Below are 17,140 nucleotides of genomic sequence, written 5' to 3'. Positions count from 1 at the left end.
ATATATTACCCCGTTGACTTTTACTATAATACTTTTCTTGTTTGATTGCCAAAAAAAAAATTATCAACAGTCTTGTCCATTCATCTTATATTACTAACACTATAAAATTGTTGATTTTTTTGAGAATAAGTGGTTGGCTACTCGTGACTGGTCATATTATACGTATTACTTAAATTATTTTTATTGTTACGTTAAAGTTTGTATATGAATTGATTCTGTAACAACTCGTTAGCGAGTTTAGGCTGCTCGAATGATATTAACGTATGGGTGTAATTTTTTACTGACTTGAAAAAAAATGATTTTTTAGGATGCCATGAGGTATTGTAGGTGAAAATCAAGAAGAGTTGAACCCATGTTGAAGGGTCAAATACAAGGTATAAGTCAAAGCAAGGAAGATGGAAAAGTCAAATGAGCAAGGTATGTATAAAATATTGAGTTTGTGACATTAGAGATAATTATAAATGGAATTATGGATTATTGAAATATAATATGGGAATTATGGATTTATGGCTTCAACATATATAATTATGGATTTGGCCATTTAATGGAGATATATAAATGGGGAATTATTAAATGAAAGCAAAATTGGAAAGGAGAGAGAAAAGAGAGAGTCGATGGTGTTGAGAAGAAGCTAGGGTTCTCCATCTTCTTCTTCATTGATCATCAAGGCTTCAAGGGATTCATCACCCTCACCTTCTTCGTTTGCTAGATTTTTCTTTGTTTTGGTGAGGTTGGAGGATTTCATCATTTTGGAAGCTTTTCTCAAGCTCAACTCAAAAGAAAAGCTAGAAAAGGCAAGTTCCTTATGTTCTTCTCTTTTATATGCAATATTTAAGCCCTCTTTTAACAAGAAGTCTTTGGGTTTTATGTAACGCCTCGTATTCCAGGCACGTTATAACTTAAGATAATTTTAGAATAAATTTTTTTTATACTATTAAAACTAAGACTAAACCATATTATTACTCTTATCCATTCCAAAATTTTCATTCATTTATCTCTAAAGAGAATCATCATAAATATTAAATGCGGAAGTTAGAATCAAACCTAATATCATAACATTAATTATAAATCAGTTCTTACATCATGGAAACATAAGTTTCTCAACATGACTTAATACATAACATAAGTTCTCAATTAACATTAACCTTAGATAGGGTTCTACATCATCATTCCTCAAAACGTTCAGAATTCAAAATAGCAGAATTTAAATACATGAGCTACATAACATACATTCAACTGATCATACAACTCATCATACACTTTGCTAAGTGCCATTTCATAGCTCATTCATTCTTATTTCTGCTACAATCTCCATTTGAAATGTTTGAATATTCCAAGAGCAAAGCCCAAGTTAGATGATGAATCATCTAAGTAAGGGAAATAAAATATTTAATGCTCATGTATGTATGTAATGCACATAATATCATAACTCTCATGTTTGGGTCGATTGCACCTTAAGATTACCTGTCATTTTTCCAGTCTCCCTGCCAGACCGAGGTGTATGGGTGCACCATTGACAAAGTAACGGAGCCAGTACCTAATCCCAAACCCATATAACGTATGACCATAAATCTCATCATGCTCATATGCATATTTCATAGATCAAAACATGTAAATGCAATCTACATGACATACTCATAATAAGCCATGACAACATGATAAGATCATAACACTTAGTCCAGTTGAAAAGTACCACTTATTTTGCAAAAAGACAATTTTGTCCCTAGAGTAATTTTGTCTAAAAAATTCACGTCGGACTTCTAATCGTAATCAATTATCAATCTTGGCGTACCTTGGGCATCATAATTATTTAAGAAAATTAGATTTCTAATTTTCTCTAATTTTCTTAATTTCTCCCATTTCCTTCTATTATTTCCTCAAGATTATGAAATAAATACTTTCTCATAAAATTTTCTCAATTTCTCTTCTCAATAATTCCTAAAGAAATATTCCTAAGCCCCAGAAATTTCCTCATAATTTTCAGAATCCATGTTCTATTTATTTCTCATTTTCTCTTTGATTTTTAAATATTTATTGCCTCAAAAATCCATAATAAATACCAATCATGCATTTCTCTTCCAATTTCATCATCAAAAATTCTAAAATATCATTCTCGTATTTCTAAAATTTTTTAAGAAATTTTTGAAGATAACTCACCTTCTCGTAGAGCGATTCGATATTCTTCAATACTGCAATGAAACCTCAATTTGCGTATTCGACAACACCTTCTACCACAATTTTCACACAAACTACTAAACCCAGCCTATAGAATTTTTCTAGAAATTTATTGGTATTTTTCTCTCTCTATTTTTTTTTTCTTTCTCTTTTTCAAATCTCTCTCTCACTCTCAAATCTTTTTTTCTTACAACCTTTCTCTTTCTAATCTAAGTTCTCAAACCTTTCAAATTTTCTCTATTTATAGAAGGTTGAGTTAAGCTTAGTATAATTGTAGTGACCCACTATCTTTAATTATTTTGTTACATTTTTTAATTATTTTTCACTAAATCTCACTCATAATATTTAATTATTTATTTACACCCTGCTTTGTCTCTCACATTTCTTAATTATTTCACCCATTATCTTTGATTATTTGTCCACACCTTACTTTGTCTCCCACATTTCTCAATTATTTCACCCATCATCTTTAATTATTTTGTCATCTTTCTTAATTATTTTCTATTAAATCTCACTCATAATCTTTAATTATTTGTCAACACCTTACTTTGTCTCCCACATTTCTTAATTATTTCACCCATTATCTTTGATTATTTGTCTACACCTTACTTTGTTTCCCACATTTCTCAATTATTTTACCCATTATCTTTAATTATTTTGTCACATTTATTAATTATTTCCCACTAAATCTCACTCATAACCTTTAATTATTTCTCCACACCCTATTTTGTCTCCCATATTTCTCAATCATTTCATCCACTATCTTTAATTATTTTGTCACCTTAATTATTTTTCACTAAATCTTCTTTTAAATAGATTATTATTTAATTAATTAATTTTAAGTCCACTTTCTTAGCCTACTAACTCTAAGCCCATTTACTTAGTCTAGCCCATTAACTCTAAGCCCATTTACTTAGTCTTTATTTTTTTCAACTTAGTCTACTATCTCTAAGCCCATTAGTTTTCTCAATTATGATCTCTAATTGATGTCAAAAATATTTTAAATACAAAATTAATTATTATTATTTCCAAAATACTAGGATATTACATTTTATCAAATCAAAACTTCTTATTTTGAAAGAAAAGCTCTTGAAAATAACTATGTAGAAAGGATTGTAAACCTCCCTTGATCTTTGTGTGATGTTGTTAAAATGTTTTGGAACTTCAAATAGGGCTTGTGTCGATCATGCAAGCATTTTTGGAGACGCTTGTATGTTTGTGTGCAATCTCGAGTGGCAATGCATTTTGTCAGTTGACAGATGCCATAGGAATTGTTGATCATTTCCCCAAGACTGTCGACCGCTTTCACCAAGGCTGTCAATCGTTTCCCCACGGTTGTTAACCGATTCGACCATCTTTCTACTATGAAAATTATGTTGCTTCTTTGAATGTCTCCCTTTTAATTTTATATCTTGATTAGATGTCTTGGGAAGATAAATGTGCATGCAGGAGGTATGATGGTGACCTAGAGAATGGGCCATATAAAGTAAGTAACATTTGGAGGTATTATAAGAGTTGATTCATATGTGGTGTGAACACTTGCCTTGGGAATGTTTTAAAAATTTGGTTGTGGAGATGAGTGCTTAAGTGCATACAATGGGTATCGACAAGTTATTGTGTGAATGAAACAAGATAAGATTATCAGAGCTATGATTCATGTTTAACTGGGGGCACTCCTATGGTGGGGCCAATGTGACATCAGCGTGTGAGATCTTAGGCGTGTGCTGGCATGATAATGGAAGGTTGAGCAAACTGGGAACACTTCTACGGTGGGGCCACTACGGTATTGACGGGTGGCATTGTAAGCATATGCTAGTGCCATAGAGATGAGTTAAGCTTATGAGTGGGGCTTGATGGCCATGTTATATAAGGATTTGTGTGGTTCCAAAGGTTGTACGCTATGTTGTGAAAGTCCTTGTGATCAGAAAACTTGCTTTGTTGTGTGTTATATATGCCCACAATAAGATAGGGGATGGCATTGCATTGGGTTTGTATTGCTTAGAGTTGGAAAATGGGCGGGCCAGCCCGCCTCTTGCTTAGCCCACCCATTTCGTAGGCCAAGCCAAATTTGGCCCGCAAGAGAGGCGGATTGGGCCAGGCCAGGTGAAATAGGGCCTGGCACGGCCCTATGGCCCTTAATAAACTGGCCAAGGCAGGTTGAGCCAAGCAAGGCCATGGGCCACAAAGCACTAGCCCTGCCTGGCCAGTTTGCTATAATATTGGGCTGTGTTGGGAGGCAGGCGTGGCCATGGGCCGCCCAGCCCATTTGCCAACTCTAGTATTGCTACTTAACATGATCCTATTGTATATTGTTTCCTATTGCCTCATAAGCTTATATTGTACTAATCTCTTGTTCCATTCATTGTATTATACTTACTAGGCCTTATAGCTCATTTTTTCTACTCTCACCATTCTAGGTAAAGACAATGCTAGAGATGAGAGTGGTCTTAGCGGGGCATGATTGTTGAGTCAATTTATTCATATTAATTAAGTTTTGATAATTAATAAAAAGATAATCTTTAATAAATAAATTATAGTATTTTTGGTGATTAACAAAAAAATATTTTTCTTAAATATATTAATTGTAGTACCAAATTATTTTTGATTAATTTATAAAATATTATTTCATAGCATATATATTACCAAAAATATTATTTTGTATTAAAATATTTTTAAATATTTTTTAGATTAATTTATAAAATATTTTCATAGAATATGTATTACCATATATTATTTTCTATTAAAAATATTTTTTAGATTAATTTATAAAATATTTTCATAACATATGTATTATCAAAAATATTATTTTCTATTAAAATATTTTTTAGATTAATTTATTGATTATTTTCGTAGCACATATATTAAAAACAACGTCGTTTTGATGTCCCTTAGCTGAAATTAATTCCAGCATTTTCTCCCTATGCGTGCATGCCTCTTAAATCAAACTCATGACCTTCAGCTAGCCCCAACTTTCCTTCGCATGTGCGTGCTATCTAATCTACGAAGTTCCTTCGTTATATGGATATACATATTAATTTTAAGTTATAATTCTAACCTATTTTTGCTATAACAGTCAGATTTTTTACTATTAAAAAAATGTCTAAAATGTTTATAAATATCTCCCCCCCCCCCCCCCAATATCATTATAAATTCAAAGTACCTGAAAGATCCCAAATGCTTTCAAGCTAACATCCAAATAATTCGAGACTCACGAAGTATTATTGCATGAATACATTGGTCCGGGCCTTCAAGAACATAAGGAAAAGTAAAGAACACGTGGGCCTAAATATAGATAACCCCAGGCAGTGTCCGGTGGGTTCCCAAATTAAAGAGGCTCCACCACCAAGTCTCCTGCATGCCGGTCAGGCGCTTCCACGCCAGGCCACGCAACGGTACTTGGAAATATAATAAAGTGTAACGCTGTTTATTACAAACAGGGCATGCATCTTAAAATGACAATGGGCCCAATATTAAACCAATTAAGTAATCAGAATTCAATTTCGATCAGCCCAGCCCGGTCCAAACAAATTAAATGAATAACCAATTGGGCTTAAACCCTAACCATTATTTTCCGTGACCTTTAATTTAATTATGCGAATCATTTCAGTGGCCAAACAAAGAGTATAAACGTGGGTTAATGTTAATTATTATTATTTTAAAAATAATAATTAAGTAATAATAAATATATTTTATTTTTAAAATAAACACTTGTTTGAATGTTAAAAATAAAATTCAATCAATATATATTATCTGAAAATAAAACACTTTTATTGTTACTTAATTATTGTTTTTAAAATAATAAAATAATTATTAATATTATTCATAAACATATTATTAACAATATTTGGACATAAAAGCTAAGTAAACGGGAATAGACGTGAAGGGGGAAGTTAGGACTTCAAAGTTACACGACGTTTACTTAAATTGGACTTCAAAGTCACCTTTTCATTCCATGAAATTAAGCACAGACCCATCGTTTGGAATGAATATTGATGGATTAGATTGTTGCCAACTCTATAAATATTATTTGAATATTTAAATTACTAGTAATAATTAGATTTATATAAAGATTAGTTCTTGTAGAGACTGGTTACCTAGAAAGATCATCCTCAGACTGTTCCTGTAAATAATGAAAAAGGAATTTCTGAATTGCCTCTGATATCAAGTTTGGATTTTTTTTAAGGAGAAAGGAATTTCCTGATGAAATCCTTTTTCTTTTCCATTAATTTGAGAGAGTATTTATATAGAACCATTCAAATTTCTAACCTTTAATACAACACATTCTATGTTCAATGCATTTTTCCCTTTAATGCAACACAATAATAGTCCCGTCCATGGGTGTCGTTCATCCTTGCTGCTCTGCTTTCTCACCATGGCACCGGGAGAGAGATTCATGAACATGATGGGTGTCGTTCTATTTCTTCCCTTGCTGCTCTGCTTTCTCACCAGCTTCATCCCCACTGTGTTTGGCTCCTACGGGGGGGCTATTCAATTTTTGCACCAACACAACTGCTTACACTTCAAACAGTGCCTTCGGAGCCAACCTCAACACCCTCTTGTCCGCTCTCTCCAACGCCGCCAACGCCACCGCCACCAGCTTCTACAACTCCACCGCCGGAAACAGCTCCTCTGACCGAGTCTACGGCCTCTTCCTCTGCCGCGGCGATGTCTCACCCCAAACCTGCCGACTCTGCGTGGTGAATGCCAGCGTAGACATAGTGAAGCTGTGCCCAACTCAGAGAGAAGCCATCGTTCGGTATGATTACTGCTTTCTCAATCCGGTACTCGGACCAGTCGGTCTTCTCCAATCAGGGCGTAGTTTCCATGTCAAATTCAGAGGACATCGGCAGCTCGAGACTAACCCAGTTCAAGCAGGTCTTGGACGAAACCATGGTCGATATAGCAAACCAGGCTGCAAGAAATCAATTGGGGAGGAAGTTTGCGACTAAAGACGCCAATTTCAGTGGAGGTCAGAAGCTATATACACTTGCAGAGTGCACGGCCGATTTACTAACTCCAGACTCCAGGATTGTTGCGAGGGGAAGCAAGTAACAGTATGCGATTCGTCTGCCCGCACTGATAAAATCAACACGATTGCAAAGGAAAAAAACAAATAGCACAAATAACAAATAATACGTAAGAGAGTTTTTACGTAATTTGGCCAAAATAATGTATAGTCCACGACTGTTTTCTAATAATTTCAACAAAATAACAGTGTGTAATTGATCGTGTCTATAATATGGTTATCGACTCCTATTTATAGAGTGTGGTGCTTACAATTTGAATGACTCCTAAACGTAGAAAGATAATATTACAAAGATAATATGTTCTTATCAGTTTCGCAAAATCAGGAATGGGTTCCGTATTATCAAGGATTTGGTTTGCTCGAATAAGGCAAATGGGTATTGCCTCGGATTATTTCACGGTTTCTTTGTCATGCGAGCTAAAAGGATTGTCCAGCGAGCTGAAGGCGTTACTAGGAGCTCGCTCGGTTCCGTGGTTCGAGCTTGGTTATCGGCGATGCTCGACCTTGTTATGACGACTTTGACCTTGGGTCTGTTGGATTTCGGGAGATCAAGCCGACTTGCTGGGTTGAGCTTAGTCCATAAAAAGTGGATCAGAAAATGCTCGTAACACAAAAAAAACGTATTTTTAACAATCTCAAAATAAATATTTAAAATATAAAATTAAAAATAAATTCAAAATTCAAAATTAAAAACTGAAATACAATGAAAAGACTACCTTATTTATCCTAGCTAAACTCCAATCAAGTATACCCCACCAATTAATTAATTGGAGCAGAGGATACGACGAGGAGCTTGTGAAAATACCTTTCTGAAGCTGAAAACGAAGCCGTCAGAGTGCCAATAGAAATTTTGAACTTTCTAAATAATAATAATTAATTAATTAACAAAATAACAAAAAATTAAAAATAAAGCAGCCAAAGACAGAGAATTAAATAGCAGAAGACAGAAGAATCAAAGGAAAACCAGACGAGAGAGACTCCCGGCCATGTCTCGAGTTGATAACAATCTCAGGTAAAATTAGGTCTAAAGACAAAAAAGTTCTCACGTCGACAATCTTAAATGAGTTGATGATAATGTTTTTACCTTATAAATTCAATGTTGTGTTCAAGCAACAACATAATATTTTATAAATATTATTTGAGAATTTAAATTTAAAATTTTATATTAATAAAAAATATAATTTAAATATTTAAATAATATTTTTATTTTATTAAATTTTTTTTGAAAACATATTTAAAAAAATTAGATTAATGAGAACGCTTATAAGATGTTTGATGCTCGTCACTTATATATGTCAACGATAATTGATGGCATGAGACCCTCCATTTTAATCATCATGAATCAGAGGATCCAAATCCCTGCAGTATATTAATTAATTAATATGATCAGGATTTTTATTGGGAAATTGGAGCTTAAAATTAATAATAAATTATTAGTAATAATTAAACATATTATATAAATATTAGGTTCTTGTAAGGACTGGTTGTAATCATCCCCGGACTCTTCTTGTAAACAATGAAAAAAGAATTCCTGAGTAGTAAATATATATATATATATATATTTTTTTTTCTGTAAGTGGAGTTGTAAATATTAGGTATATGACTTTTTGATCCAAATACGACCATCCAAATTTCTAACCTTTAATGCAACACAACTTTCCAAGTTTAATATAACATAATTTTTGAAACATCAAACATTAAAATTTAAACGTACCTGGAAATGTGTCATAATTCAACAAAAACAATAGGAAATGGCACAGATAAGCCCAAGGATTCTGAAAATGCAAGTGTTACAATTTTTCAGTAAAATGATCCAAAAAAATATTAAATATAACATCTTTTAGATTATATACTATTAAAAAAAATTCAAATTTTTGATTTTTTGAAAGAAAAAATTCAAAATAGTGGCTCAAGCAGGACATAGAGTGTTGGTGACAAATTTGATTTTAACTTTGAAATATTATTTATAGACGAGTCTAGAATAAGTTTAATAAAATTTTATTTATTATCTCGCAAGTAGAATCCATTAAAGGTTCACAAGCTTGTTCAATTAAAAATTCACAAGGTCGTGAAAATATCTGATTTATTGGGGACGGAGTAGTAGACCCAAGCAAACCATAACAGCCGCCTTCGCCTGTTCCTCTCTACCTCTCGCCTGAATTAGGGCAAATTGGTCATTAGGCACGCATCACCCGTCTTCTTCCAGAATGCGTAGAGATATATTCCGCTCGGTTAAGATATCCCAAGTAAGTTGGTGAACTTTCGTCGAAACTATCATTGTCCCACGCCGTCCGGAATGGACTTTTCCCGACGACTCCATTTGTTTCTGCCTTCTCTGTTTTCATCCATGCCACTGATTTTTAGTAGTTTTCAGTCTTCACTCTTCGTTTCGTTTTCCACATCTAGAACCTCTTAATTTCCATTTCTTTCTCTCTCTCTCTCTCTAGTACCCTAAACCCAAGAATAGTCCGATTTCACCGAGTCTAATGCCATTAATTTCTTCACATCATCTCTCAGCCTGCTGCTGGCGGGCGCTGAATCATAAATAAAAGCTAGAGATGAAATTGAGGCCCATGACCATGGCACCGGGAGAAAGAATCATGAACATGAAGGGTGCGATTCTATTTCTTCCCTTGCTGCTCTGCTTTCTCAGCAGCTTCATCCCCATTGTGTTTGGCTCCTTATACAATTTTTGCACCAACACAACCGCTTACAGTTCAAACAGTGCCTTCGGAGCCAACCTCAACACCCTCTTGTCCGCTCTCTCCAACGCCACCACCGCCACCGGCTTCTACAGCTTCACCGCTGGAAACATCTCCTCCGACCCAGTCTACGGCCTCTTCCTCTGCCGCGGCGATGTCTCAAGCGAAGCCTGCCGACGGTGCGTGGTGATTGCTAGCGTAGACATAGTGAAGCTGTGCCCAACTCAGAGAGAAGCCATCGTTTGGTATGATGACTGCTTGCTCCGGTACTCGAACCAGTCCGTCTTCTCCAATCAGGGCCTAGTTTACATGTACAATAGACAGGACATTGGCACCTCGAGCCTAGCCCAGTTCAAGGAGGTCTTGGACGAAACCATGGGTGATATAGCTAACCAGGCTGCAAGAAATCAATCGGGGAGGAAGTTTGCGACTAAAGAAGCCAATTTCAGTGGAGATCAGAAGCTATATACGCTTGCACAGTGCACGGCAGATTTGTCTATTTCTGCTTGCAACTCTTGCCTCGCCGATGCTAACTCCAGACTCCCAGATTGTTGCGACGGGAAGCAAGGAGGAAGAGTTCTAAAGTCCAGTTGCAACGTCAGGTATGAGATTTACCCCTTCTACTACCTCAGCGACGACACCGCACCGGGGCCCGCACCGGGCATTCCTCCTCCACCGGGTCCGGCGAACAGTCCAGGTAAACTCCAAAACAATAACGTCAATATTATTTACAGAATAATAAAATAGAATCTCAGTCGGGTCAGGTTCATTAGATTATGATGACTAGAAGATGGATCATGGATATAGAACGGGTTTCTTTAATCTATCAGAAAGTGAATTTGTGCACCTTAGCTAAAAAAAAATTGCGCAAACTTATAGTACAATGGCTTTGTCTAAAGTAGAATAGAAAATTAAAAATATTATAAAAATGAAAACATTCAACCTAAGCTCACATCTACGTGTTTCACGCTTTACCACAAATCTAAACCATCACAATTCTTCCCGTAATGTCATCATAATGCTTTAATTCTAATTGTGATTGTCGTGATATATATAAATTTATAATAATAAAAAATTTGTTATTAATTTTTAATAAATTTATATAAAATTACTATAATTTAAGTTGAAGCTCTGTCATTTTCCATGAGATATCAACGAATCAAAATGAATGATTCGCATCGCTTTCGATTTATTGGACTAAAAATTTATTACTAATTTTTATTAAAATTATTATAAATTTATGTAAAACTTTTATAAATTTTTATATAATAATTATAAAGTTATATATCTGGTGCGTGATATTCATTGTTTTGTCATTCCTATTTGTGGGTATTACATTTCCTTAAAACCACACACCAAATGCTACTATTGAGATAGATTATATACATTTTAGGGGTAAATAATAAAATTAATTTTTTTATTTTTTTATTCATACTAAATTAATTATTATATTTTAATTTTTGTTATCACAGTCATCAAATTTTAATTTTTTTAATTTAATTTATTTTTTTATTTTTTTTTATCAAACTCATCACTAAAAATTAATGTAATATACATTAATATAAATCTAAATTTCATTTAATATTAAAATTAACTGAAATCCAACAATTACGTGATTTTAAGATTTATATTAATATATACTATATTAGCCTAATAATAAATAAATAAAATTATTTATATTTTTTACGTTTTGTAATGTAGTTATAACTGATTATACATGCACCTTTACGGCAGTTTCCCCATCCGATCCTTGTAAAGAGTGCCTGATGAAGGCCATCCTAGACATGGTGGTACGGTGCGGACAACAGGGAGAAGCCGATGATTGCCAGTTCCGATTCTCGAACAAGTCCGCATCCGGCTTCTCCAAGAACATAGATATCTCGATTAATAGCCGGGACATCAATGCTTCGAGCAAAACCGAGTTCGACCGGGTTTTGGGGGATACCCTGCGTGACGTAGCTAACCAGGCTGCAACAAGTGATCAATCGGACAGCACTGGCAACAAGTTTTTCACTAAAACTGCCAGCTTCGGTACTGGGATTCAGAAGCTATATACGCGCGCTGAGTGCATGCCATACTTGACTATTTCTGATTGCAACTCCTGCCTCGCCGACGCTATCTTGGAGCTCCCCGCTTGCTGCGAGGGAAAGCGAGGTGCAAGAGTTGTTACATCGTTTTGCAATGTTAGGTATGAGACTTACCCCTTCTACGACCAAAACTCCGCCGCACCACCTACAGAATCGGCCGATCCTCATCCGCCGACTTCGCCCAAGAGTCCAGGTAAACTGAAAAAACACAACACATGTCACGCACGCACAGGCAGGCAGGCGCACGCACACACACACAAAGATATATATATATATATATATATTGTTTCACTGAATACAATCTCAAGCCCACTCCACCAGCTGGTAGTTTGCTTCTCTGCCATCTTCGGAAAGATCTCACAAGTGAAGTGATCATGAATGGTGTGTGTGTGTGTGTGTGTATATATATTTACAATTTTACACACAACACATATATATATATATAATACATGTGCATGCATAAATATATATACAATACATATAGGTGCACGTGCGTATATAGGTACATATAATACGTCTATAGTTACTATATTTACGTAGATATATTATATGTGTACATATATATAAAATTCCTATATATGTGTATACATATAAAATAACTTGTATATATATTCTTTTTAAAATATATCACATAATAATTGTGAATGACCAAAAAACACTGCACGAGAAATAATGCATTTGATTTCTTTTGTGAATTAGGAAATAAAGGAAGTAAAAGAAGAACGATTATTATGGCCACGACCATAAGTGGATTTGCAATGCTTCTAGCAGTAGGAGTGCTTGGTTCTTACATCCATAAGAGCAAAAGCAAACGAAGAGAGAAAGGTATTTTATATTTGAAAATATTATATTAATGATATCATATATTAATATCATTGTATTAATTTGTACCAATGCGTTACATTAGCTTAACTCTCTATTTTCTCTATGGACAAAGAAATTAGTCAAGATGTTCAATTATATATTAGGGCCGGCAGGAGGTATGGTTGACCAGAACTATGATACCACTACTCAGACAGAATCTTCACACTTCCCTACCATTCAACTAGATCTTATACTTACAGCCACAGCACATTTTTCTGACGAAAACAAGCTAGGCGAAGGGGGATTTGGTCCAGTTTACAAGGTAAATTTTGTTCTTATTATGGACATTAATTAATTATTTTTTTTATAATTGTTACTCATAATTTCTTAACGAAAAAGAATAATTGTTGGATAATTGTCGACGTAGATTTGGATAACTGATTCAACTACTTGAATCACAATGAATATGTCTAAGGATTCAATTGTAGATTATGCATCGCAATTTACTTTAAAGAAACTAAACCCCGACACTTTCTCATTCTTACAAATGACATGAATAGAAAACTGATTGTAGGGTACATTACCAGATGGACGAGAGGTTGCTGTTAAGAGACTCTCAAGAACTTCTCACCAAGGACTCCAAGAGTTCTTAAATGAAGTTACAATGATTGCAAAATTGCAACACTGGAATCTTGTCAAGCTCTTTGGTTGTTGCTTAGAGGGGAACGAGTCATTGCTCATCTATGAATACATGCCCAACAAAAGCTTAGATGTTTGGCTCTTTGGTAATCAATTCGATATCTATATGCAATCAAAATAATGTTAAAATTAATTTTTTAAAATATAATTACTAACTTGAACGTTGTTTGATGTTTAATTATTCAATAGATTCAAGTAAAAGTGTGGGATTAGACTGGAAGAAGCGTATTCTCATTATTAATGGAATTGCTCGTGGCATTTTGTACTTACATGAAGATTCCCGACTCAAAATAATTCACAGAGATCTTAAAGCAAGTAACATTTTGTTGGACGACAAAATGAATCCCAAAATATCAGATTTCGGAATGGCGAGGATTTTTGGTCGAGATCAAAACCAAGCCAACACAGGAAGAGTAGTCGGAACATAGTAAGAATACCTCTTCCACTTTTATAGAGCAATAATGATCTTAAAATTGAATATCGATTCTCATCACTTACTATGGATTTTTTTTTTTTTTGAAATACTTCAAAACAGTGGATATATGGCCCCGGAGTATGCCATGGAAGGGTTATTTTCTGTGAAGTCTGATGTATTCAGCTTTGGAGTTCTCTTGCTAGAGATTACAAGTGGAAAAAAAAATAATGGATTTCATTTATCCGTGAATGGTCATAGCCTCCTTACTTATGTATGTTCCAACCAGCCAACTACACTTTCAACGCACGAAACATATGTAAAGAAGAAAAAATATGCTTGAACTAATTTTTGCTTTCACTATTTGCAATAATGTGCAGGCTTGGGAATTATGGTCAAAAGGGCAAGCACTGGAGTTTGTAGATCCATTATTGGCACATTCATCACACTTAACTGAAGTGTTAAAGTGCATACACATTGGATTACTTTGTGTCCAGAAAGATCCAACAGATAGACCTACCATGTCATATGTAGTTGTTATGCTAGCAAGCAATAGTATGGCGCTTCCTCAACCAATAGAACCAGCATTTTCTGTGGGCCGATTAATTTTGAGATCAACTCAACCTACATCCTCAACCAATGAAATATCTCTTTCAGATATAGATCCGCGTTGACTTTTTACTATGATCATTGCTGTTAAAATCCCGATTTTACGCGTACGATTTTACGATTCGAAGACCCCCAAACGATTCAAATCCCATGTAAAATCTAATTTGGGATAAAATCCTATAAAATCTCGATTTTACATGTACGATTTTACGATTTTACGCTTCAGAGATCCCCAAACGATTTTACGATTCAAAAACCTCTATTGATTTAAGTTGTAATTTAGAGGATGCTCCCAACGTCTCAATGTCACATAGCATCTGACATTGGAACTTATGCAATGAATTGTTATATTTTGCCTCTAAATTAGAACTTGATTTAACATTGATTACATAAATTCCAATATCACATAGCATCTAACATTAATTGCATAAGTTCCAATTTACTTGATTTAAATTATAATTTTTACTTGATTTAACATTGATTGCATAAGTAAATCAAGACAAACAAGTAATTAATTAATGGGTCACCCAACCCCAAATTGGGATATTACTTGATTTAATCAATGTTAAATCAAGAAAAAATTGTAATCTAAATCTAATGGAAGACATTGGAAGCATCCTCTAAAGAATTTTAAGCTATATTTTACCTCAAAATTACCTATATTTTGCCTCTAAATTGCCTATACCAACCTGCTAGTTTTTGAGCTATATTTGGGAAGTATCATTTTTTGAATTATAATAAGGAATAATCAAGTTATTAAATAATATTAATTCATTTTTTACAAAATTATATTATTATAAACATATATTTACAAAAATTAAAGGGTATTTTTAATTATCTCTAAAATCTTACGATTTTACGATTCGATTTTACGATCCGATTTTATGGACCCTTTGTCGATCCCACTTAAAATCCCGATTTTAACAACCTTGACTATGATACTTTTCTTGTTTGGTTGCCAAATAGAAAAGTTATCAAACAATCTTGTCCATCAATCCTATATTGTAACACTATAAATTTGTTGGTTTTTTTGAGAAAGAAGAGATTGGCTCCTCGTGAGTGGTCATATTGTATGTATTACCTAACTTATTTTTTTGTATGTATTACCTAACTTATTTTTATTGTTACGTTAAAGTTTTTATATGAATTGATTCAATCCATTAATAAAGAGAATATTATCAAACTTACCATTTTGTTAAAAAGAATAAAAGCTTAGAACCTGTCAAGGGGTAAGGGCATGAAATTATTGACTCCCGCTTCCTCCACTTGCCTTGAGATTTCTCCTGAGTAGGGTCCCATGTAAGTCTTTACCATGTGGGAACTGTCTCTTTTGTGGATTGAACATTTCATGCCTGAATACATTGGGTCCCGGCCTTCTAGAACATAAGGTAAATTAAAGGACACAAGGGCCTAAATATAGATAACCCCAGGCAGTGTCCGCTGGGTTCCCAAATTAAAGAGGGATAATGCTATATGAATAATTTGGGTGACAATTCTGCTCCAATTATAAATTTACTCTTTGTTTCAATTACAAATTTATACTCAAATTAAATACCCCCAATTTGCTATCCACTTTCTTATACTCTCTCTATCTCTCTCCCCCTTTCATTCCCTCTCGTCTCTCTCTTTTTTTGCTAGTTCTTGCCAACGCAGTTGTCGTCTGCCATCTATCGTTACCATCAACAATCTTGGTCTCCATTTCCGTTGTCGTCCAAAAATTTTGGAAAGCCCAGGAACTTTGTGAAAAGGGCTAAAAGGAAATTTTTAAACTTGAGAGGGGCAAAAGTAAATTTTTTGCAAAACTTGGATATCCATGGCCGATCAAGCTGACGAACATTGTCGATTTAGGCCAAGATTGGTTGAGGGAGTGGGCTGAGGGGCCTCAAGGCTAGGCTTATAGGTCGCTCCTTGGCTGACAACCGGTAGTGATGACGGCAAACATGGCTAAAATTTTGATCGAGAAGTGGCCATAATTTTGGGCCTCTGTAATTGGGTTTTTGGGGGCTTTGATCAAGGTTTTTGGACCGATCTAGGACAAGTATAGGTGCTAAGGACCTTGGAATAGAATGCCATTAGCACTTGGAGGCTCAGTTTCAAGTATAAATAGAAGGTTTCGGCCAAGGGTTTTTCATAACTTTCAGAGGCTAAAATCGTAAGTTCGAGGAGGAATTGAGTGAAATAGATAAGGGGCTTTTGCTCTCGAGGCACTGAGAATCAATTCTGGAAACTTTGGTGCGATTTGGTGTAGATTTTAATGAGTTTTTAACGTTGGCCGGAAACTTAGGCGAACAAGTTAGCTGAGACTTCAACGGCCGATTGGGCCATTTTGGGTCATCATTTCAAGCCGCCGAGCAACCCATAGTAATCGACTAAGGGAGTAGAGCATGCTAGGGGCATCAGCTAGCATCACTGGTGTACGGGCGCCGAAGAAGATGACTGGTGTGTGAAGCACACGCGCCAGTCCTTACTCGCAGCTCACGCGTTAAGCGCGTGCCAAGCAAGTATTTTTTGAAATCTTTTTGAAATTCTTAGAAAAATATTTTAGGAGTTTTGGTGCAAAAATATTTGGAAAAATGTTTGAGTATGTATTTATTTTGAAATATTAGAGAAGAATAGAAAGAAATTG

General features: G+C 34.7%; 1 protein-coding gene across 6 annotated transcripts in view; it reads left to right on the top strand.

The window, feature by feature from the left end:
* LOC127808915 (cysteine-rich receptor-like protein kinase 10) overlaps window positions 1–17,140 on the top strand; it is a 68,272-nt gene that overhangs the window by 20,951 nt on the left and 30,181 nt on the right. The window contains exons 1-8 of one of the 6 annotated variants that reach the window (XM_052347631.1): window positions 9,455–10,600; window positions 11,638–12,183; window positions 12,690–12,815; window positions 12,959–13,116; window positions 13,369–13,579; window positions 13,683–13,920; window positions 14,029–14,179; window positions 14,286–14,712. In XM_052347631.1, coding sequence (XP_052203591.1) covers window positions 9,760–10,600; window positions 11,638–12,183; window positions 12,690–12,815; window positions 12,959–13,116; window positions 13,369–13,579; window positions 13,683–13,920; window positions 14,029–14,179; window positions 14,286–14,579 — 2,565 coding nt within the window. In that variant the 5' untranslated portion in view covers window positions 9,455–9,759 and the 3' untranslated portion in view covers window positions 14,580–14,712. Of the gene's footprint in view, window positions 1–9,454; window positions 10,601–11,637; window positions 12,184–12,689; window positions 12,816–12,958; window positions 13,117–13,354; window positions 13,580–13,682; window positions 13,921–14,028; window positions 14,180–14,285; window positions 14,713–17,140 lie in introns of those variants that run through there. The other 5 variants (XM_052347629.1, XM_052347635.1, XM_052347630.1 and 2 more) reach the window with 5 other exon arrangements.

This window comes from Diospyros lotus, chromosome 8 (assembly GCF_014633365.1).
Source record: "Diospyros lotus cultivar Yz01 chromosome 8, ASM1463336v1, whole genome shotgun sequence".
NCBI lineage: Eukaryota > Viridiplantae > Streptophyta > Magnoliopsida > Ericales > Ebenaceae > Diospyros > Diospyros lotus.
Note: the sequence above shows the minus strand (reverse complement) of the source record. Positions and strands in the feature narration are given on the sequence as shown.